This window comes from Scyliorhinus torazame, chromosome 3 (assembly GCF_047496885.1).
Source record: "Scyliorhinus torazame isolate Kashiwa2021f chromosome 3, sScyTor2.1, whole genome shotgun sequence".
Taxonomy (NCBI): Eukaryota; Metazoa; Chordata; class Chondrichthyes; order Carcharhiniformes; family Scyliorhinidae; genus Scyliorhinus; species Scyliorhinus torazame.
The window spans coordinates 19,718,605-19,742,390 of NC_092709.1; the positions used below are offsets into that span (position 1 = coordinate 19,718,605).

Consider the following 23,786-nt stretch of genomic DNA (forward strand, 5'->3'; position numbering starts at 1 on the left):
CATCCAAGGCCGGAATTGAACCCGGTCCCTGGCGCTGTGAGGCAGCTGCATTAACCACTGTGCCACCGTGCCACCCCCATTTCCTCCCCCTTTTCCACGCATTCACTTCAGAGAAACTGTTGTAACTTTCTCCAATTCAGGGACTTTAAGCCAGTAATGCATTCTGCTTTCATGTGACAGCCTCAGTGACAGCACCCTCCCCTCTGAGTAAGAAGCTTGTGGGTTCAAACCTCAAGAGAGCTTCCAAAGACATTGAACATTCCATCTGTTCTGACACTTCAAAGCAACGCTGCACTGTCGGGAATGCCCACCTTTGGACAAAACTTTAGCCTGAGGTCCCGACTGCCTCTCAGATGGATTTGAAAGATCCCACAACACTGTTTTGAAGAAGAGCCAGGGCTGGTATATGGAGATGCACATGTTACAATTCAATTAGGGAGTCCAAGTCGTTGTGGCAACATTCACTTTTCCATACATGTTGTAGTCTGGAGTTGAATGAAATGAAATGAAATTCGCTTATTGTCACAAGTAGGCTTCAAATGAAGTTACTGTGAAAAGCCCCTAGTCGCCATATTCCGGCACCTGTTCGGGGAGGCTGGTACGGGAATCGAACCGTGCTGCTGGCCTGCCTCGGTCTGCTTTCAAAGCCAGCGATTTAGCCCTGTGCTAAACCAGCCCCAAGAGTTATGAAGGATAATGATGGTAGGGATAGCACGGTAACATAGTGGTTAGCACAATGACTTCACAGTTCTAGCGTCCCAGGTTCGATTCCGGCTTGGGTCACTGTGTGTGCAGAGTCTGCACGTTCTCCCCATGTCTGCATGGGTTTCCTCCGGGTGCTCCGGTTTGCTCCCACAGTCCAAAGATGTGCAGGGGTAGGTGGATTGGCTATTCTAAATTGCCCTTAGTGTCCAAAAAAGGTAAGCTAAGGTGGGGTTACAGGGATAGGGTGGAAGTGTGGGGATAGGGTGGAGGTGTGGGGTTAGGTAGGGTGCTCTTTCCAAGGGCCGGTGCAGACTCGATGGGCCGAATGGCACTGTAAATTCTGTGTTTCAAGAGGCTCGAACATTCTTTCCATCACATGACTGACCGGGAATCTCTCCCATTCTTACTGCCTGCCATTGGTTTGGTTTGGGAGGATTTGCAGGTTGATACTCTCAACCTGTTTGGCTGTGTTCGGAATGCATCATCCTTGGCCGCCCAATGCTGGGATAGGAATCGAACCTGGAGCTTCTGGCTTGGGTGTTACCCACTGCGTCACAGGACCTCCCCATAATACACTTACATGGACACAAACACATGCACACACACATGTACATACATGCACACACTCACATACATAAAGTATAGACTCTGGAAGTTAAGAAAGGGGGAGAGAAAGAATGGGAGAAATGATAGCCTGACATCAGTAGTAGGGAAAATGCTAGAATTTATCCTAAAGGATACCAGCCTCCCCGAACAGGTGTCGGAATGTGGCGACTAGGGGCTTTTCACAGTAACTTCATTTGAAACCTACTTGTGACAATAAGCGATTTTCATTTCATTTCAACTGGACATTTGGAAAATAATGGTCGGGATTCTTTGACCGCGTCCGCCCGAGGCCAACGGACCAGAATTTCCGCCCGAGGTCAAAGGACCTTTCTAATCCAGACCAATTGTAGGACTGGGCAGAGTCAACATGGATTTATGAAAGGGAAATAATGTTTACATTTTCAGAAAAGGGTGATCAGGTCAGACACAAGAGGCTACTAAACAAAGTTAGAGCACATGGGATTAGGAGAATATACTGGCATGCACCAAGAACTAGTTAATGGACAGAAAACAGAGAGTAGGAATAAATGGGTCATTTATGGGTTGTCAGACTGTGACTTGTGAGGTACCGCAAGGATCAATGCTTGGGCCCCAGCTATTCACAATCTACATCAACGGGTGTGGGGTTTAAATACAGGCCGGAATTCTCCCAGCAGAGGAGATCCCGAAGGCCCGGTGAATCAGGTGTTGGGCCAAATAACGGATTTCCCGACGTCCCCGAGGAGGATCCCGCCCAGACCCAGATGCAAATAGCTCTTTAGCTGATTTAAGTCTCACTTAGGGGCAGGATGCCCGATTTGCCTGCCTCCTAGGATGCTCCAGCGCCCCCACCCCTCCCCGCCGCGAGCCCTGCTGGTGTGAATTGGTGCAAGTCCTGAGAAATGGGGACCTGATGACTTGCAGTCGGAGGGGTGGCAAGGGAGTGAGTACCCTCCCTACACTTGCCTCCAGAGTGCCGAGGGGGGTCCTTCACAGGAGATGGGGGTCAGGGGGGCTGGTGCTGGGTTGGAGAGGCTCAGGTCAGGGGTCTTTCCCGGAAAGTGGTGTGTTTGGTTGCTCTTCCCATCTGCAGCCTTCAAACCCTTTAAACTGTATGTAGGTATCTGAAACATATAGTTCTCCGATAATGAAGTGAAAGCGTTCCCATCTGTACCCCTAAACCCTCCAAAATGTCAAGTTTTCTTAAGAGGCTGTCTCTTTGTTTTCCTGAGCTTCCTAGAAAGAGCAGGTGCTCTGCCTGGGTGTTGTTTTTTTTAAATCACTTATTGTCACAAGTAGGCTTCAAATGAAGTTACTGTGAAAAGCCCCTAGTCGCCATATTCCGGCACCTGTTCGGGGAGACTGGTACGGGAATCGAACCGTGCTGCTGGCCTGCCTCGGTCTGCTTTCAAAGCCAGCGATTTAGCCCAGTGTAGTGACAGTGAAGGAATGGCGATATTATCCAAGTTTGAAGATGACAATAAACTAGGTGGAAGTGTTAGTTGTGAGGGTGAACCAAAGATGCTTCAAGGGGACTTGGAGAGGCTCAGTGAAGGGGCAAACATTAGTGAGATGGAATACAATGTGGAGAAGTGTGAGGACTTGGGTGTCCTTATTCATGAATCACTGAAATAATATTCATGAATAATGAATGGCTTAGATAGGGTGGATGTAGGGAAATTGTTTCCATTAGCAGGGGAGACTAGGACCCGGGGGCACAGCCTTAGAATAAAAGGGAGTCACTTTAGAATAGAGATGAGGAGAAATTTCTTCAGCCAGAGAGTGGTGGGTCTGTGGAATTCATTGCCACAGAGGGCGGTGGAGGCCAGGACGTTGAGTGTCTTTAAGACAGAAGTTGATAAATTCTTGATTTCTCGAGGAATTAAGGGCTATGGAGAGAGAGCGGGTAAATGGAGTTGAAATCAGCCATGATTGAATGGTGGAGTGGACTCGATGGGCCGAATGGCCTTACTTCCGCTCCTATGTCTTATGGTCTAAGGTTAGGATTGTATTCACTGGGGTTCAGAAGAATGGGGGGGGGATCTCATAGAAACCTATAAAATTCTAACACCACTAGACAGGGGAGATGCAGGAAGGATGTTCCCGATGGTGGGGGTGTCCAGAACCAGGGGGCACAGTCTGAGGATACGGGGTAGACCATTTAGGACAGTGATGAGGAGAAATCTCTTCACCCAGAGAGTTTCCACAGGAAGTATTGAGGCTAAAACCTTTCAAGGTTTCAAGAAGCAGTTAGGTATAGCACTTAGGGCGAAGGCGATCAAAGGATATGGGGGAAAGCGGGATCAGGCTATTGAGTTAGATGATTAGCCATGATCATAATGGATGGCGGAGCAGGCTGGAAGGGCCGAATGGCCTCCTCCTACTCTTATTTTCTATAGTCATAGCATTTACATAGCATTTATGTTTCTATGAAAGCTAACATGCAGCTACAGCAAGCAATTAAGAAAGCCATGTTGGCCTTCATTTCAAGAGGATTTGAGTATAGGGTTAAAAATGTCTTACTGAGGTACTGGCAGGGATTCGCAGATGTCATGTCCCGGGTATTGAAAATTGGGGTGGTAATGAGCCCGGAGGTGGCAATCTTTGGGGTTTCGGAGGACCCGGGAGTCCAGGAAGAGAGAGAGGCCGAGTTCTGGCCTTTGCTTCCCTGATAGCCCGGCGACGAATACTGTTAGCATGGAGGGACTCAAAGCCCCCGAGGGCTGAGGTATGGCTGTCGGACATGGCGAGCTTTCTTGGCCTAGGGAAAGTCAAGTTCGCCTTGAGAGGTTCGCTACTAGGGTTCGCCCGAAGGTGGCAGCCATTTATTGACTTCTTCGCAGAGGAGTAAGCGTCAGCAGGAGGGGGGGCGGGGGTGGAGGCTAGGGTAGAGTAGGGGGATATTGAAGCAGGTCCTTGCATGAACAGAGCTGTGGTTTGCACTATGTTTAATTTGTGTCTTGGCTTATTTTTTTTGTACTGTACAACGTCACTTTTTCTTTATGCCTAAAATACCTCAATAAAATAGTTTGTTTAAAAAAAAAGTCTTACTGCAATTATATAGAACCTTGGTGAGACCCACACCTGGAGTATTGTGTTGTCGTTTTGGTCTCCTTACCTAAGGAAAGATATACTTGCCATATAGGGAGGGCAATGAAGGTTGACCAAACTAATCCCTGGGATGGAGGGATAGTCCTATGAGGAACAATTAAATAGACTGGGCCTTTTAATCTCTGGAGAAGAATGGGAGATGATCTCATTCAAACATACAAAATTCCAACAGGGTTTGACGGAGTAGGTGAAGGAAGGATGTTTCCCTTGGCTGGGGGCAGGCTGGGGGTGTGTGGTACTGGTTTAGAACTAGGAGACACATTTAGGGCATTTAGTACTGAGATGAGGAGGAATTTCTTCACTCAAAGGGTGGTGAATCTTTGCAATTCTCTGTTCCACATGTTTGAGCAGGCCCACTCATTGAGTATGTTCAAGACTGAGTGTCGTGTTGTTCACCCTGGGGGAACACCGATTGCACACAATGCAATTAACTGATCAAGTATACACCAAACAAAGGCGTTGGTTCAATATAAGATTTATTGAACTCTAGTAACAAAACACACAGCTGCCTGAGGGTTGACTCTCTACTATCCTAAGTAAACTAAAGCTAACTACCTAGACCAGGCTAGCTCTGATCTACGTGTAGAAGGTGTTGAATGATTTGTACACCCTGACTGTCACTATAGCTATCATCAGTGGAAAGAGGCAGAGTGCTGATGCCTCGTGTGTTTTATAGGTGGAAGCCCCCCACTGGTGTCCCATCTTGTGATTGGTCGTGTTCTGTTCTGTATATTGATTGGCTCACCTGGATGTCTGTCACTGCCTGCTTTTACCTCATGATGTGCATGGGTGCATATTATGACACTGAGTTCAATAGATTTCTACACATTAAAAAAATCAAGGGACATGGGAATAGTGCAGGAAAATGGTGTCGGAGTAGATGATCAGCCATGATGATAATGAATGGCGGAGGAGGCTCGAAGGGCTGAATGGCCTCCTCCTCATATTTCTGCTGCCTACGCACACGTCACCCACGATGTGCCTAAATAAGTAAGAGTAGAAGGTTGACTGTTCGGAGTGGGTCATCAGCCAGAGACAATAGGAGGCACAATGAGAGAAATCAAAGACTTTTCTGGGCCACCGAGCGTGAAGGGTTGAGGCAGATAGAAATGGAAGCAGGAAACACCAAGTAGGCTGAGCTGGCCCTGGAGCCGGGGAACAGAGAGAAGAAGGTAGAACTGTTTGAAACTTCAACCTGCCCCGTCCAGTTTTTAAAGGCACAGTCATTCCTTGTTGATGGGGAATCACAGAATGAGTTGCAGCAAACAGCGATATAACAGGGGTTGGTCAATAGTAAGGGAGAGCTTTGAAAGTCTGTGCTTTTTCAGTCTGACCTTCTTGGAACAGTGAAAGAAGCAAGGGTGAGAAGAACGTTGGCAGGTCCTGAACCCCCCTCGATCACCAGACTCTTAACGTGATTAGTCTTAAGTTGTATCTAACAGCTCTTTCATTCGCCTTGCAGTCCCTCGCCAGCCTGGAGGGAACGGAGCTCTATTTGGCCCTTTTGACATCGAAAAGGGGATTAGCGCGGAGGAGAATGACGCAGGGGATGACCAAGGTATTTATTCTGATCGTGTCACTCATATTCTGTTTGGACCTGGCAGGGCTCCAACTTTGTTAAATAAAAGTCCACAGCCAAGCTGGCGAAAACGTGGATGAGGTTTATTTTGTTATAATTTGGGGTTCCCTTCACTTTCATTCCTTGCCCCTCCATTTGTTCAAACTAACCTTTGTGGGGGGGGGGGGGCTACATTTCAGCTGAGAGTTCAATGAATCCTTAGCTTTTGCCATAGATTGGGCGGTGGTTCATTTTCCAGGTGAACCTACTCTTTTGGTGGTGAGGTTCAATAAAAAATGTCAACTTTATTAACATTGTCCATGACAAATATTGTCCGTTGTCAGAATGCCCGTCACCATTTTGGAATGAGGAAAATGTTCTCAAAAGAACTAAGAAAAGTACCATCTGTGTAAAAAAACTTACCTCGTACATCTCCTCTAAACCTTGCCCCTCGCACATTAAACCTATGCCCCCTAGTAATTGACCCCTCTACCCTGGGAAAAGCCTCTGATTATCCACTCTGTCTATGCCCCTCATAATTTTGTAGACCTCTATCAGGTCGCCCCTCAACCGCCTTTGTTCCAGTGAGACCAAACCAAGTTTATTCAACCTCTCCTCATAGCTAATGCCCTCCATACCAGGCAACATCCTGGTAAATCTCTTATGCACCCTCTCTAAAGCCTCCACATCCTTCTAGTAGTGTGGCGACCAGAATTGAACACTATACTCCAAGTGTGGCCTAACGAAGGTTCTATACAGCTGAAACATGACTTGTCAATTTTTATACTCAATGCCCCGGCCAATGAAGGCAAGTATGCCGTATGCCTTCTTGACTACCTTCTCCACCGCTGTTGCCCCTTTCAGTGACCTGTGGACCTGTACACCAAGATCTCTCTGACTGTCAATACTCGAGGGTTCTACCACTCACTGTATATATTCCCTATCTGTATTAGACCTTCCTTCTCCTGTTTCTTCTCTTTCTTTTCTTCTTCACACTCTTTAACAGCTGCCTTTTGATACTGGGAGAACGTTTCTGGTATTATAACAGTCACATTCTGGGCAGAATTTAATGTCCTCCCTGATGTGCGTTTGGAGATGGCGGAATTTAATTGGGCAGAGGAGGGTGGCAGTTGGGAGTTCTGCCCTCCTTGTTAGGCACTCAGTGCCTGATCAAGGAACCCAGCTTCAGATAGGTGGGTGGTGGGGGGGGGGGCGCTCCCCTGCCCTTCCCGGCAACCCCACCTTTGCAGTCCTCTTCGGCGACCTCCATCCCGCCCTCACTCACCTGTGGCTTGGCCCTTTGCTGAATGGGGGTCTCTGGTGGGTGCACTGCCGGCAGCAACCACCGCACCCCCACTGGCACCAGGGAGCTCTTGGATGGCAAGACTTCAGCCTCCAGGGTCCTGGATCCCAGGGGAAGCCCACTGATGGCCACCTAAGTGCCTGATTGATACTTAAATATGGCGGGCATTCCCTAAAGGGAATGATGCAGGATGATGTGTGGCTCTCGTTAGCTCTGCAACCAATGGCTGAGACCCCTGTCTGTTGAATTTAAATCTGCCCTCTATCTTCAGTACATTTCTGGCGCTCGTGTTCCCTCAGCCCCGTCCCTTTGCGCAATCACACCCAGTAAATTCCTGCTGCCTTTTTCTCACTCAATTATTGCCAATGTCCTTGCCCATGATAGGGTGGCCCGGCTCTGGCCACATTTGGAAAGGTGAAGGATGAGCCTCGAAATTTCAGACTGACAGCAATACTGTCAGAGCCACCAATAAGCGATCAGTGCTTCCTTAGCTGCCCAAGACTGACTGGAGTAAACGGCTGGTGTTTTTTTTGTGCATTTGTCGGCAGACATTTTGATAAACAGCTGCAACTTTGACCACGGAATGTGCGGGTGGAGCCAGGAGAAAGAATCAGGAATTCACTGGGAGCGAGTCCCGGTCCCATCAGGTAATCAAAACAATTAAACCTCTTGAATCATTTATTGTACACACTCAGATACATTCAACCAAGTGACTACAACAACGTGGCTTTGTTTGACACCTTGATTGTAAAGAAATTACCCTAAGGCTGTTCACTGGAAGGTAACCAGACAAAAGCTTACACCAATCTAAAGTAAGCAGGAGATATTATGCGGGGGCAATGGAAAGTCAAGGAGATTTAAGGAAGATTTTGAAGGAGGATAGAGTGGCAGAGAGGAGGAGGAGTTCTCCAGAGCCTTGAATTCCAGAGCTTTGAAGCATTTAGACAGCTGAATGCATGTCTGCCAATGGTGGGTAAAAGGATTTGTGTTGCCTAGGTTGGGGGTATGCAGATGTATTGGAGGGTTTCCGGGCTGGAGGTCTCAGGGCTGGCCTTCCCTTAAGCAGCAGGTGAATCCAGACTTACCAGGTCTTCACTGCCTGTGGTGACTGGATGCTTAGGGCTGGATCAAAGAACACCAGAAACTATGACCCTATTTTTCTCCCCTGCCAGTTTCAACACGTAAAAAGGAGATGGTCTATATGTGACTCCAGTCCCACTCTTAACTTCCCCCTGACAAGCTTGCCAGCTGTAAAATGGCAATGGGCAATAAATGCCTCTCCACTCTGGGTGTTGAATGGGCTGACACGTTTGTGAAGTACTGGGGGAATGCTACATTGCCAGAGGTGTTTGTGAAGTACTGGGGGTGTGCTACATTGCCAGAGGTGTTTGTGAAGTACTGAGGGGTAGCTACATTGCCGGAGGTGTTTGTGAAGTACTGAGGGGTAGCTACATTGCCGGAGGTGTTTGTGAAGTACTGGGGGTGGGGGGGGGGGGGGGGGGGTGCTACATTGCCAGAGGTGTTTGTGAAGTACTGGGGTGGGGTGGGGGGGGGGGGGGGGTGCTACATTGCCAGAGGTGTTTGTGAAGTACTGAGGGGTAGCTACATTGCCGGAGGTGTTTGTGAAGTACTGGGGGTGTGCTACATTGCCAGAGGTGTTTGTGAAGTACTGACGGGTAGCTACATTGCCGGAGGTGTTGTGAAGTACTGGGGGAATGCTACATTGCCAGAGGTGTGTGTGAAGTACTGGGGGAGTGCTACATTGCCATAGGTGTTTGTGAAGTACTGGGGGAGTGCTACATTGCCAGAGGTGTTTGTGAAGTACTGAGGGGTAGCTACATTGCCGGAGGTGCCTGCTTTCCGGTGAGATGTTAAATTGCAACCCGATTAAGATCTCTTACATGGAGAGAAAAAAAATCCCACAACACTATTTTGATGAAGACAACAAAATTTCCCCTGGTGTTCCAACTAATCCCTCAGGTTTCATCACTGAAGCCTGGTGTTCCAGAACTTGCTGCACCCCTAGCCCAGCTGTTCCAGTACAGCTACAACACTGACATCCTACTGGCAATGTGGAAAGTTGACCAGGTGTGTCATGTACACATAACACAAGACAAATCCAACCCTGCCAATTACCATCCTATCGGTCTGTTCTCCATCATCAGCAAAGTGATGGAAGAAGTCATCAAAAGTGTTATCAAGCGGCACTTACTCAGCAATAACCTGCTCACGGACACTCAGTTTGGGTTCCGCCAAGGTCACTCAGCTCCTGACATCATTATAGCCTTGGTTCAGACATGGACAAAAGAGCTGAATGTCAGAGGTGAGCTCAGAGTGACTGCCCTTGGCATCAAGGCAGCATTTGACCAAGTATGGCATCAAGGAGCTCTAGTTAAACTGGAGTGAATGGGAATAAGAGGGAACTGGTTGGAGTCATACCTGGCACAAAGGAAGATGATTGTGGTTGTTGGATGTTAATTATGTCTGTCCAGGGCAGCACGGTGGCGCAGTGGTTAGCATTGCTGCCTCAAGGCGCTGAGATCCTAGGTTCGATCCCGGCTCTGGGTCACTGTCCGTGTGGAGTTTGCACATTCTCCCCGTGTTTGCGTGGGTTTCGCCCCCGCAACCCAAAAGATGTGCAGGGTAGGTGGATTGGCCACGCTAAATTGCCCCTGAATTGGACAAAATGAATTGGGTACTCTAAATTTTTTTATTTAAAAAAAAATGATGTCTGTCCTGGGACATCACTGCAGGAGTTCCTTAGGGTAGTGTCCTAGGCCTAGCCATCTTCAGCTGCTTCATCAATGATCTTCCTTCCATCATAAGGTCAGATGTGGGGATGTTCGCTGACAATGCACAATGTTCGCCACTATTCACGATTCCACAGACACTGAAGCAGTCCATGTCCAAATGCAGCAAGACCTGGGCAATACCCAGGCTTGGGCTGACAAGTGACAAGTTACATTTGTGCCACACAAGTGCCAGGCAATGACCATTTCCTACAAGAGAGGATCTAACCATTGCCCCTTGGCATTCAATGGCATTACCATCTCTGAATCCTCCACAATCAACATCCTGGGGGTTACCATTGACCAGAAATGGGACTGGACTATCCATAAAAATACTGTGGCTACAAGAGCAGATCAGAGACTAGGAACCTGCGGCGAATAGCTCACCTCCTCACCCCCCAAAACCTTTCCATACTTACAAGGCACAATTCAGAAGTGTGATGGAATACTCCCAACTTGCTTGGATGAGTGCAGCTCCAACAGCACTCAAGAAGCTCGACACCATGCAGGACAAAGCAACCTGCTTGATTGCTACCCCTTCCACAAATATTCATTCCCTCCACCACCGACGCATAGTAGCAGCCGTGTATACCATCTACAAGATGCACTGCAGTAACTCACCGAGGCTCCTTAGGCAGCACCTTCCACACTCACGACTACTACCATCTAGGAGGACAAAGGCAGCAGATACATGGGAACCCCACCACCTGGAGATTCCCCTCCAAGTCACTCACCACCCTGACTTGGAAATATATCACCATTCCTTCGCTGTCACTGGGTCAAAATCCTGGAACTCCCTCCCTGAGAGCACAGTGGGTGTACCTACACCACATGACTGCAACTGTTCACGAAGGCAGCTCACCACCACCTTCTCAAGGGGCAATTCTGGATGAGCAACAAATGCTGGCCTAGCCAGCGAAGCCCGCAACCCGTTAAAATGAATTTTTAAAAAAAGGACACCCTGAGGAGATGAAAGGCGCTATATAAATGCAAGTCAGTCATTCCCACCTCCTTTCCGCGCTCCCTTTTATTACTGTAGCTGATAGGTTGGAATGATCCTGGACTAGTGGGGAATCTGTGTGGGATGTCAGAATGTCCTTGACAGAACTGCACTGGAGGGAAGCTATTACTTAAACAAGTATGCAGAACCAATTAACTGAGACTGCAGGAGTCCAACTAGGGCAGGCACCCAGGGCAGTGAGAGTCGCAAACAAATCAGGATGATTGACAGCCTGCCCAGCATCTGAGCTTCCAGCGACAGAGCCACTCCCCCAACATGACAAATGGGAACCAGAAAAAGGTCAACCCCCCCCCCCCCCCCCCCCCCCCCATTGGAGAGTATTGCTAGGATAACAACCTCAGTGCTTCCTAAATATACCTGTGAGCTCTCAGCAGCAGCATGGACAGGACAACAATTCAGAAGACCCCGAGTATTGTTGACTTAAAGTACCATATGTTACTGATTATAGCAACAACGGTTGCACCGGGATTTCAACAGAGATATCCTTTGATTTGATAGCTTTTATAGTTGAACAATCAGCTCTTAAACACAACAGTGAATGGAAGAGTTATTTTCTATTTTGGCATTGAGATGTCCTATGTTCTCTTTATCATTTTTGCGCACAGGGTGGATGAGTCCTCCTAGGTGACATATTTTACAACCCCCATTGGGTCATTACCACATTGCTATCTGTGGGAGCTTGCTGTGCGCAGATTGCCTGCCGCACTTCCTACGTAGTCAATATTCACGAAACTTCAAAAGTACTTCATTGGCTTTGAAACGTTCGCTGATAGTGAAAGGTGCTATACAAATGCAAACCTTTATTTTTTTTTAAACTTACAAATGGGAAGGCTGAACAGCGACCCGATGGAGGTTCTTAAATTAGGAAGAGGTTTGATAGATTAAACATAAAGAAAATATTTCCACTTTGCAGGGGTCCAAAACTAGGGGTCATGAATATAAGATAGTCACTGATCAATTCACTGAGGAATTTACAGGAGCGAAGAGAGAGAAATGTTAACAATGTTGGCTAACATGGGGAGCAGGGGTTCAGGGCTAAGGTCGGGGCAGGGGGAAGCTTCAGAGGAAGTTTGGCTTGAGGAAAGGACGGTCGCGGCTGAGGTAACTGATCATACAGTCTCAATTTTATTGATGAAGAAATCAATGAGCTCCTCACACTTAGTGCTTGGAAGTGAGAGTGGCGGAGACAGGGGAGAGAGGTTTCAAAAGGTTAGGTGGGGTTATTGGGTTACAGGGATCGGGTGGGTCGTGGGCTTAGGTAGGGTGTCTTTGAGATGGTCAGAACAGACTCAATGGGCCGAATGACCCTTCTGCACTGTAGTGATTCTATGATTCTTTGAAAAAGCCCTGTTGCTTTAAGGAAAAGAAGCCGGGGTTATTTTTGCATTCCAGGATGATCCTGGGATGGTAAGAAATTTTAGCCGGCGACAGCGGGACCCGATAGCGTTTTATGTGATCCAACCAGATCTGGTGAATGGTTGAACCAGTAGTCCGTCATATACATTCCAGTCTGAGTCCCTTGGGCCTAAGGGAGTGAGGACGAGGGATAAACCAGGTGAATGACCAGGGTGAAAGAGAATAGTGGCTTACTACCATATGGAGGTGAATCACACAGCTGCATTGAAGGGAAAGCTGGAGAAGTGCATGAGGGAGAAAGGAATTGACAGTTATACTGTGGGGCATAATTGATGAAAGGTGTTCGGAGGTAGATGTGGAGCACACACACTGCCAAAGCCCAGCTGGACCGAATGTGTTGGGCTGCAACATCTGTGCAATTACATTTGAATAGAAAAGCTACTTCTTTGTAGAAAGCTGCATTTATTTGTCTGACCAAATTCCAAACTTGGACCCTGTGCTGTATTCAGTTCTGGAATGTTCTGATGGCGTGCAGGCGCACTGCGGCCGTTCACAATCGGCATGGTCAGAACCCTGGCAACAATTATCTTGTGAACCATGGGTATTATTGCCAGAACTACACAAGGAACTTGCAGCACATCAAAACCAATCGCAGAGACATTCCTTTGCTGACCAGCTGCTGTCAGTGAGTGATGTGGAACTGCTAACTAACTGTTGTATTAGACCTGGGACGTTAGAATATCCAGTGCAGAAGGAGGCCATTCAGCCCATTATCTCTGTGCTAGCTCTGTGAAACAGCTCATCAGCTAGTCCCACACACTCAGCCTTTCCCCAAACTCCCTCCCAAGTAAATATTCCGCTCCCGTTTGAAAATTATTATTGAATTTGCTTCCACCATCTTTCAGGAATTGCATTCCAGGTCGTAACATCTCGCTGTGTAAGAAACATCCTTCTCATCTCTGCCCTGGTAGGGCAGCACGGTGGCACAGTGGGTTCGCCCTGCTGCCTCACGGCGCCGAGGTCCCTGGTCCGATCCCGGCTCTGGGTCACTGTCCGTGTGGAGTTTGCACATTCTCTCCGTGTTTGCGTATGTTTCGCCCCCACAACCCAAAGATGTGCAGGGTAGGTGGATTGGCCACGCTAAATTGCCCCTTAATTGGAAAAAATTAATTGGGTACTCTAAATTTTTTTATTTAAAAAGAAATTATGTCTGTCCTGGGACATCACTGCAGGAGTTCCTCAGGGTAGTGTCCTAGGCCTAGCCATCTTCAGCTGCTTCATCAATGATCTTCCTTCCATCATAAGGTCAGATGTGGGGATGTTCGCTGACAATGCACAATGTTCGCCACTATTCATGATTCCACAGACACTGAAGCAGTCCATGTCGAAATGCAGCAAGACCTGGGCAATATCCAGGCTTGGGCTGACAAGTGGCAAGTTACATTCGTGCCACACAAATAAAAAAAATCTCTGCCCTGGTTACCTTTGTCAATTTTCACAATGACTACATTTCACAATATTTTGAGCACTTTGGGGACATCCTCAGGATGTGAAAGGCACTATATGAATGCAAGTCTTTCCCCCCCATCTCAAACCCGTGTCCTGTGGCTCCTGGTTAAGACTTGCGCGTTTTTCAAAGTTGGGAGCAGCTCCACCTCTTTGTCCCGCGCTTCTTCCTGAAGGTGTGGGCGATTCACATTTGAAAAAAAACAATGCAATCCTCTCCAACTTCTCGTTTAGCAAGGACTGTTCGCCTCAGGACTATTTAATACTGACCAACAGGACTACTCCAGCCTAGGTGCCACCTGACCAATAATATCACAGCCAGTAACTTCCTCAAAGATGAGCACCGTGAATAAAACGCTTTCTCAGATGACCCGTTTTAACTCAAAATCACTCCATGGTGCCCAAAACAACAGCTCCTTTAACGCAGTAAAGCACCCCAATTAGCTGCACATGAGCGTTATCACCAAAATGTAACATTTGAGCTGTATTAATCAATATCAGGGCAGGTGACTTAAAGCATGGTCCGAGCGTTAGGGATCAAGGAGCCTCTTAAAAGTAAAGAGAGGTGGATAGAGAGGCAGAGAGCTTTAGGGAGGGAATTCCAGAACTTGGGCAGCAGGAAGGCCCAGCCGCCATCTTAGAGCAAGGAAAATCATAGAATGTGGAAGGTTCAGGAGTTAGCGGAATGCAGAGATCTCAGGGGGCTGTAGGGCTGGAGGAGGCCTCAGAAATAAGGAGGGGTGAAGCCTTGGAGAGGTTTGAAAACAAGATTGAGAACTTAAATCAAGGTCTGCGATCTAACGGCCCCGTTGACCTTGAGCGCAATTCTGGTAATATGGCGGCTACATTGCACAAAATGCTGAAAGAGGGATTTGCGTCAACGAGATCTCGGAATGAGATCTTCCCTCCAGCTGACTGTGTGAATCCTGCTTCCATTTTGAAATTACACAAAGTGCTGTTCAATACGGCGAGAAAATAATATCATGCAGCCACGAGCCGCACTCTGGTTCACTCGCCTGAGCCAACACTGCATTTCTGGCTAGATTCTGGCCAAGCGGTTGCTATATTGGTCGCACAAGGGTGCTGGGAATATTCAAGCTAAGCTGGGCACACACAGCCGTGCTACACCATGGACGGTATCACACAAATCTTGTTCTTTGTGCAAAAAACTTTAAAGATGCCATGTAGTTGAAAAACTGGCCACACACATATGACAATAAGATTTTACAGGAAACATTGCTGTGAGCTAGAATGGACTGGATGGGCTGAATGCAAGATGGACGTTTTGGCAGGTCTAGATGTAACAAAGGCAGGCCTCAAATCTACTGGAGGGCAATGTCTGGTCGCTCTCGAGGGCCACCTGGGACATGAACAAGGCTAGGAAGCAGAGGCAGGCCATTATAGCACCCCACCTCCCCCAACAAGGTCCCGCTTAGCCCAGACTGCGGATCTGGGAATGGCTGTTTTGGGCAGGCCCATGAGTTTTCTCTAGGCCGTTGATAATAGTCAGTTGCTGATATCCTTCCCCAAGCCAGACGTTTACGATTTAAGGACAAAACCTAGGTTGGCGCACCCACCGCTGTGTTGAAGGTGTGCTGCAGTGCGTGAAGTGCCGCCTTCTAGACAAGATGTCAAATTGTGCCCACCCTCTCTGGTGGTAAAGGATCCCATGGCACTATTTGAAGAAGAGCCAGAGAGTTTTCTCCAGTGTCCTGGCCAATATTTATCCCTCAACCAACATCACTGAAGCAAATGATCAGGTCACTAACATATTCTTCTTTGTGGGATTTTCTGTCTGCTATTGAGTTTAATGGAGTTTAATGCAGAAAAGTGTGAGGTGATTCATTTTGGAAGGAATAACAGGAAGACAGAGTACTGGGCTAATGGTAAGATTCTTGGCAGTGTGGATGAGCAGAGAGATCTCGGTGTCCATGTACATAGATCCCTGAAAGTTGCCACCCAGGTTGATAGGGTTGTTAAGAAGGCGTACTGTGTGTTAGCTTTTATTGGTCGAGGGACTGAGTTTAGGAGCCATGAGGTCATATTGCAGCTGTACAAAACTCTGGTGCGGCTGCATTTGGAGTATTGCGTGCAATTCTGGTCGCCGCATTATAGGAAGGATGTGGAAGCACTGGAAAGGGTGCAGAGGAGATTTACCAGAATGTTGCCTGGTATGGAGGGAAGATCTTATGAGGAAAGGCTGAGGGACTTGCGGCTGTTTTCGTTAGAGAGAAGAAGGTTAAGAGGTGACTTAATTGAGGCATGCAAGATGATCAGAGGATTGGATAGGGTGGACAGTGAGAGCCTTTTTCCTTGGATGGTGATGGCTAGCACGAGGGGACATAGCTTCAAATTGAGGGGAGATAGATATAGGACAGATGTCAGAGGTAGGTTCTTTACTCAGAGGGTAGTAAGGGCGTGGAATGCCCTGCCTGCAACAGTAGTGGACTTGCCAACACTAAGGGCATTCAAATGGTCATTGGATAGACATATGGATGATAAGGGAATAGTGTAGATGGGCTTTAGAGTGGTTTCACAGGTCGGCGCAACATCGAGGGCTGAAGGGTCTGTACTGCGTTGTAATGTTCTATGTTCAATGTTCTATTTGATTACATTACAAAAATGACTGTGCTTCAAAAGTAGTTCATTGGCCGTTAAGCACTTTGAGACGTCCGGAGATGCTACAGAAAGGCAAGCGGCTGGATTCTCCGCAGCTCCGCGCCGAAATCACGTTTGGTGCGGGGGTGGAGAATCCAATTTTGTGCCGAAATTGGGCCCCGTGCCGGTCCGGCGATTCCCCGGGACCCGAGAATCGGCGTGTTCGTGGAGTCCTCCGTGCGGCTGGGGGGCCATTGCCAGAGGCTCGCACAGCGATCCTCCGCTCCCGACCGGCCGAGTTCCTGTCGGCCTGGAACTAACCACCTATCACCGTTCAGGAAGCTTATGTGGCAGCTGCAGACTCAGTCCACAGCCACCCTGGTGGGGGGGGGATCGGACACCGAGGAGGGCCTTATGGACAGCCGGGGGACAGATCGGGGCCGGTGGGATCTTCGGGCGGGTGGCCGATCGGGGGGGCCTACATTCTGCAGCTGCCTCTGTGGTCCGAGTCCGCCATGGCGCTCGCCGTGTGCATGCGTGGATTCAAAACAGGAAGTGCGGGGGCCCGTATCCGCAGCTAAAGCTGCGTGACTCACTCCGGGTCCCTGCTAGACCCCTGCAGGTGAGTGAATTGACTGATCTTTTTTATCGTAACCTCGGGAGTGAAACGCCAACGTTTTTACACCGGCGTGGTGACATAGTCCCATTTTGGGAGAATCCAGCCCACGTTCTTTCCAAAGTGTGAACACCTTTTGCTTGCAGTATTGACCGGTCCCTCTCTTGCAGCCAGTTCATTGTAATCTGGAGCCCGTGTCTGATTAACTCTTCTGGTTGTATTTTTAGGTCGCAGTTGGTACCTGACTCTTCTTGGTTCTCACGAGAGACTGAGGGAAGTTGCCCATCTTGTCCTTGCACTGGGCCAAACGGCAGATCCAGGCAACCTCTGTCTCACCTTCAGGCACAAACTGTCTGGAGACTCCGCCGGCAAGATCCAGGTGTTTGTGAAGAGGAATGGAAATTACGGGCACATCCTCTGGGAGAGGAACAGGGGGCATGGCTGGAGGACCAGCCGGTTCACGCTGAAAGGACCAGGTCTCCAGAATGTGAGTATTGAGAATGCGACCTGAAGTTTAAAAACTCACCACTATTCTTAGAATTCCCCCTATACCAAAAAAGGGTCGATATTCTAAATGGTGAACAGGGATTCACACTCCCCAACTCTGATGCAGGCTTCAGTGGGTGCTATTCAGGTCAAACTATATTTTCAAGTTATCCCCCGGTATAACCCATACCTTCTCCGAAGAATTTTACCTACTTACCCCTCAGTAGCATTGATATCCTCGGTCCTGCGTTGCTAAGTAAGTAAAAGTAAAACTTTTAAGTTATTTTATTATTATATATTTTTTTCTTTTTAAAAGATGCAATCACTGTCTTTACAGAAAAGTAAAAAGAGCTTGCTTCTGGATCCTTCTGGTTGGTTGAAGGGACCTTCAGGCCCAACTTGACAATCAATCTTCTTTTTAAAATCTGGTCTTCTTTAGATGTATTCGCTGATGAGCTTGGTTGCTGTATCCTATCTTTCCCATGTACCGAGCGGTGAGAGCTGGCTCTGCTGGCTGTTCCCTTTCTTCGGGTTTATATTCTCTTTCTAACAGTTATCTAGTTTTTATGACTTTATTGTAAAGTAACTCTTATTTTCTTTGATTGTAAAAAGTATCTTTGATCTAAACATTCTAATCCAATTAAGTATTCATTTTGACATAACCTCACCTCTCAGGTCTCTGATTACATTGTTTCCTTTGTGATGTTCAAAGTTCCTTTGTGATATTCAAAAATGCTTTGGTTTCAAGAGCTGTGAATTTTGGTTTGGTTCCTGTCATCTCTATAGTTTTATTTTCCAAATTGTGTCCTCAGCTCATAATTTTGACTTTGATTTTGGCTTTGAATTATGTTTCTTGTAGACTGATAGTCTCCCGTTTTCTTTAATTTACCTGGTATTAGCAAAGTTTCACACCTAGAATTGTCACCAAATTCAACTGAACCTCATCCTTTCCTTTCCAGCTGCTTACTAAGATAGTTACTTTCAATGAAGGTGTGAGCCATTGTTTTTGGCTTCATTCAAAATCCTGTTTGTCTTGTTTGCTAAGCCTACTTGACCAAGGATATCTGCATTTTACAATCCTGCTCTTTGCAGCTGCTGTTAACCCTTTGTGGGATCTTTCCCTGTATCCTCTCATGTTTCTCTCAGACCAGATATTGCCAGACTTCCATGTTTCAAATGACACATCTTTCCATATTATCAATTACAGACTGTAAAATACAGATTGGCCATCCCCAACGCGTCCTCCATGAAGGGCAGTCACTCTGCAATGCCTTGGGCCACTCTCATCGGGCACAAATTCTTCAATGTGCCAACCACATCTGCTCTGGCTCCAAGGGGGTTGGGGGTAACAGACAGATCTGTGGAGGTAGAGAGAGAGGCTTAGAGGCTACCTTGAGCCACCAGTTGGAGTGGTTGCCAAGACAGTGGCAGGCTGCAGGGGCCAAGAACGTTCCTATTTGTGCAGGTCAAATATCCTTTCACACCTCTACAATATTTTAAACAGCCGCAAAAACTGGGTTGAAATTTGCAGCGTAACAGGGCTCTGTCCAAAATATCGGACACCCGCTCCAGAGGCCTGCGGGTCAAGTTGCCTTGTGGAAGCTAATCAGATCTGGTCACGGAGCACATTGCTCCCATTAATCAAAGTTAAACATTGATGTCTAACGCCCCATTTCTTTCACAGATTGGTTACTATTCAGCAGTCCCCTCAATGCAGTAACAGGAAAATTATGCAAAATTGTACCCAGGCAACCTCGCCGATTGCAAAGTGAGATTAAGGGCATTCTCGGCGCTGCCTGCGATCCGCAAGTGTCACACCCAATTCTGCAGGCAGCAGCCGTTGCCGTTTGTCACTGTCGACACTCGGCCGTTGCCCAGGAAACCCTCTCCAAGGATAGTCAGTGTTTCTTTGATGGCTGCAGCACACGTTATTTGCCAGGCAGGGTCGTATCTGCTGAAGTGTTGCAGCTGTAAGCAACCCTGTAAAGTCAGTATGATTTACACCCAGTGCAAGTTTGCAAGGGACAAATATACAAAGAGATGGCAGCACGGGTGCACAGTGGTTAGCACTGTTGCTTCACAGCTCCAGGGTCCCAGGTTCAATCCCCGGCTTGGGTGATTGTCTGTGCCGAGTCTGCACGTTCTCTCCGTGTCTGCGTGGGTTTCCTCCGGGTGCTCCGATTTTCTCCCACAGGCCAAAAGTGTGCAGGTTAGGTGGATTGGCCGTCCAAAATTTCCGTTAGTGTCCAAAAAAAAAATGCTAGGTGGGGTTACTGGGTTATGGGGATAGTGTGGAAGTGTGGGCTTAAGTAGGGTGCTCATTCCAATGGCCGGTGCAGGCTTGATGGGCCGAATGGCCTCCTTCTGATTCTATGATATCTAGAAGGGAAAACACAAGCCTTTCCAAACCTCACAGGTAGGACCTGAGCAGGTGGCTACTTAATTCCCGTACTGAACGGGTGCTGCACTGTCCACGGTATCATCCCCAGCGTCAACAACAATTGGCATTTAAACGGCAGCTTCAACGCAGTAAAACATCCCGAGGTGCTTCGTGGAGGCATTGTCAGACCGAATTTGACACAGGGCTGCAAAAGGTGTCAGGAAAGGTGGCTAAAAACTGAGTCAATAAGATAGATTGTAAGCAGCGCCTGGAGAGAGGTAGAAATCAGGAGATGGTTATGAAGTGGACTGCAGTCGTAAGGACCAGAGCAACTGAAGGCCCGACTGCCAAAGGTTGGCCTAAGGAAATCAGGGACGTGCAAGAGACCAGAATTGGAGGAATGTAGAGTTCTTGGAGGCTTGTGGGCCTGGAAGAGGTTATGAAGGTTACAAGGCAAAAAAAGGACATGGTGGGAAGGATTTTAACCAAATTTAAATCAAAGCCATCTCAGGTGGGAGTTAACAATCCCATAGCAATAGTCAAAGAAGACTAGGATAGTTCTTCTGGTGATCTAGACACTATTCTTCTCGCAATCAGCATCAGCAAATAGTTAAGGGATATGATGCGAAGTCAGGCACAGTGAGTTAGATCCCAGATCAGCCATGGTCTCCTTGAATCGGAGCAGCCCTCAAGAGGCTAATTGACCAATTCCTAATCCGGTAAACATTTGTAAATCTGATAGCTGGATTTTGAGTACATGCTGTGGACAAATTAGCTGCCACATATTCACCCACAACAACAGTGTCATTCTGAGTGCCATCTTGGGCGGGTTTGACGGCATGTTTCTTACTGACTCTCTCAGTGAGAGCCACACCGGTATTTACCCACACATCGGGCACAGTTTACCGGCCGCGTCCCACCGGAATCGGGACGAGACGGGTCCAGTAAATCCCGCGAAAGGCCACTTCCGGGATTCCCGCCGGTCATTACGGTGGTTGGCCTCTGGGAAGGGTGGCACCCTGGCACTGTTGCTATCACCTGGGCATCGAGGCAGTGCCAGCCTGGCAGTGCCAACAGACAGCATGGGCACTGCTACTGTGCCAGGCTAGCAGTGCCAAGATGCCCGGGTGGCGTATTGCCCGTGCCGGGCATCGGGACCGGGGCTGCCCTGCCCCTATGAGGTGGGGTGCTGGGGGGGGGACTGGAGGACTCCCAACAGGTGATTTAGTGCATTGGGGGGGGTCTGGGGTCGTGCTCAGAAGGGGGGCGGGGAAAACAAATAGGGCACCATTTAAAGATGGAACCCCAATCTCTTCCCACATCGCTAAAACGGGACTTTTTTTTTGTTAAATTGTGTCCGTTGTCATATTTTTGGGCCTTGGGGAGTTCCTCCAGATCTCACCCACACTTAGAAATGTTTTCAGCAATGGGTACTGAACTCGCCGACGAGACCGACTCCTCCGAGATCGGGCCGCCATTTTGAAAGGGTGCCCCAATCTCCAAGTGAGCGTGAGGGTTCCCACCCACGGTCAATGTCATCAGCCCCACACACAACCCCCCCTCCCCACCACCATGTAAGGACACCCCGCTATGGGGTCGCTGAGCGCCCCCTTTCAGGCCTCCCCGCCTCCCCTTTCAGGATCCCAACCTTACACCCCGCCAACCTTTAGGAAGCCCCTTCATACCTGCCCTTCACCCCCCCGCCCTTCATACCCCCCTCATCCCCCCTTTCATGGGAATCTCTCCCTTTTGGCCTGGCCCTTGGCCTTGCCACCCTGAAACCTGGGCACCCTGGCACTGCCACCATGCAGTGCCCCTGTCAGCCTGGCAGTGTCACCCAGGCACCCAGTGCCCATGTGGCACTGCCAAGGTGCCCGGGTGCCAGACGGAGAGCCACCCTGCCATGTCCTTGAACACCCAGAGGTCTCGAAAGGCATGGGAGACCCCGCCCAAGTGCCATTATGCCTGGTACACGTTTGTGTGGACCAGTTCTGAACGGCGTCATAGCGAGATCTCCCAAGCCTAATGGCTCACTTAAATTTGCAAATCTGGATCTCGCCCAACGAGGTGGAGATCCAGATCGCAACGTCTCGCGAGAGGCCGTTCTATCGCGTCCTTCGTGTTTTTAAGAAAACCAGGTGACATAGAGAGACGGAATTCAGAGGGAGCGGTACTGAGACAACGTTTTAAGCAAAGTTACCTCTGGATGGTTTTACGGAGCCAGGCTACAGATTGTATGGATTGGCAGATTTCCAGTCAGCCCCAGTTTGCAATCTTTGTTCACTTATCGAAAACACCAAAGGAAACATCACACTATTAGCATGCATGTTTCTGAGGAAACATTCCTGTGCAAATTCGACAAACCTTTATGTTTCCTTATCTTGATTCTAACTCAATGCAATCTGGCTAAACATCAAAGCTGCTTACTCTTGCAGCAGCCAGTGCAAAGATTGGTTATGGAGCTAATTTCACAGGAAGTATGTTATCTCTGACATGCTGTTTACCGCTCACTAACCCTCCACTCATTCATATATTTACCTGTTCCATTTTGAATCATATGTCAGGTCAGGTGTTCCGACTAGTTACCATAACAATGCTAGATGGTGCTGCTTGTGACTGGTCAATGCCAAGTGCCAGGAGGTGGTCAAGTAACCCGACCACCTCCGAAGGCATCCACGGCTTTGGGTAGATGAGTGCCCGGGGGGAGGGCAGTGGTGTCCACAGAGGAGGAAATATCATTCAAAGGCAGATTTATCATATGTATTTATGTGACACTAAATCTAAATCTAACGTTGAGCTAATAACAATCAGTATCCATAACGTGCAAACGCGACCCCGCCATTGCACACAATACAATCTACTTTAACATATATTAAAACACAAGAAATAGGAGCAGCCCATTCAGTCTGCTATCTCATTCAAAAGTCCGCACGCAAGAGTACGGCCTCAACCGAGACCTTGGATTCATGTCGCATTATATTCACCCCCCATGGGCATGGACTTGTGAAATCCTACCAACTGTCCTGGCTTGAGACAATTCACACCTTTTTAATCTGTGATTATCCCTCTCTCCAGTCGCACCGTCTGGACCTGTAAAGACTTAATTACCTGCAAAGACTCTCATTCAAAGTATCGTCTTGCATCATTGAATTTGTCTATGTATGTGTTTGTGGAACCCACCTCTTCATTCACCTGAGGAAGGAGCTGCGCTCAAAAAGCTAATGATTCTCCGTTCCCGCAGCCGGCCAATAGGATTTCGGATTGTGGCCACCCCAAGCCGTCGGGAAATCTGCGGGCGTGGGTGCGCTGCCGGTGAAGTGGAGGATCCTGCCGACGGAGAATCCCGCAGCATGTCCCTTGATTCCCTGTACGACTAAAAATCTGCCTAACCCAGCTTTAAATGATGGAGCTTCCACAATCGTCTGGGATAGAGAATCCCAAAGATTCACAACCCTCTGAGTGAAGTAATCTCTCCTCAGCCTATACGATCGGCCCCTTATCCTGAGATTGCCCCCCCCCCCACCCCCGTGAGTTAAATTCCCCGATCAGCGTCTCTCAGTGTCAAACCCCTTCAGAATCTTGTATGTTTCAATTAAATCAGCTCCCATTCCCCTAAGCTCCAGATTGTAGGGAAATGATCCAAGGTGTTTCTCAGGGCAGAGTTGGCAGACAAAAATTTTACATCGAGCCAGATAAAAAGATATTAGGGCAGGTGAACAAAAGCTTGGTTAAAGAGGTTGGTTTTCAGCTGAGTCTTAAAGAGGTAGAGAAG

At 48.2% G+C, this 23,786-nt stretch overlaps 1 protein-coding gene and 1 long non-coding RNA gene across 3 annotated transcripts in view; one reads left to right on the plus strand and one right to left on the minus strand.

Annotated features, from left to right (window-relative positions):
- Window positions 1-23,786, minus strand: part of LOC140408326 (uncharacterized) — a 125,834-nt gene that overhangs the window by 82,009 nt on the left and 20,039 nt on the right. The window lies entirely within an intron of this gene.
- The window catches only part of npnta (nephronectin a), a 79,577-nt gene that overhangs the window by 49,776 nt on the left and 6,015 nt on the right, over window positions 1-23,786 (plus strand). For both annotated transcript variants that reach the window (XM_072495358.1, XM_072495357.1), the window contains 3 exons: window positions 5,864-5,959; window positions 7,811-7,909; window positions 17,376-17,635. In XM_072495358.1, coding sequence (XP_072351459.1) covers window positions 5,864-5,959; window positions 7,811-7,909; window positions 17,376-17,635 — 455 coding nt within the window. The remainder of the gene's footprint in view (window positions 1-5,863; window positions 5,960-7,810; window positions 7,910-17,375; window positions 17,636-23,786) is intronic.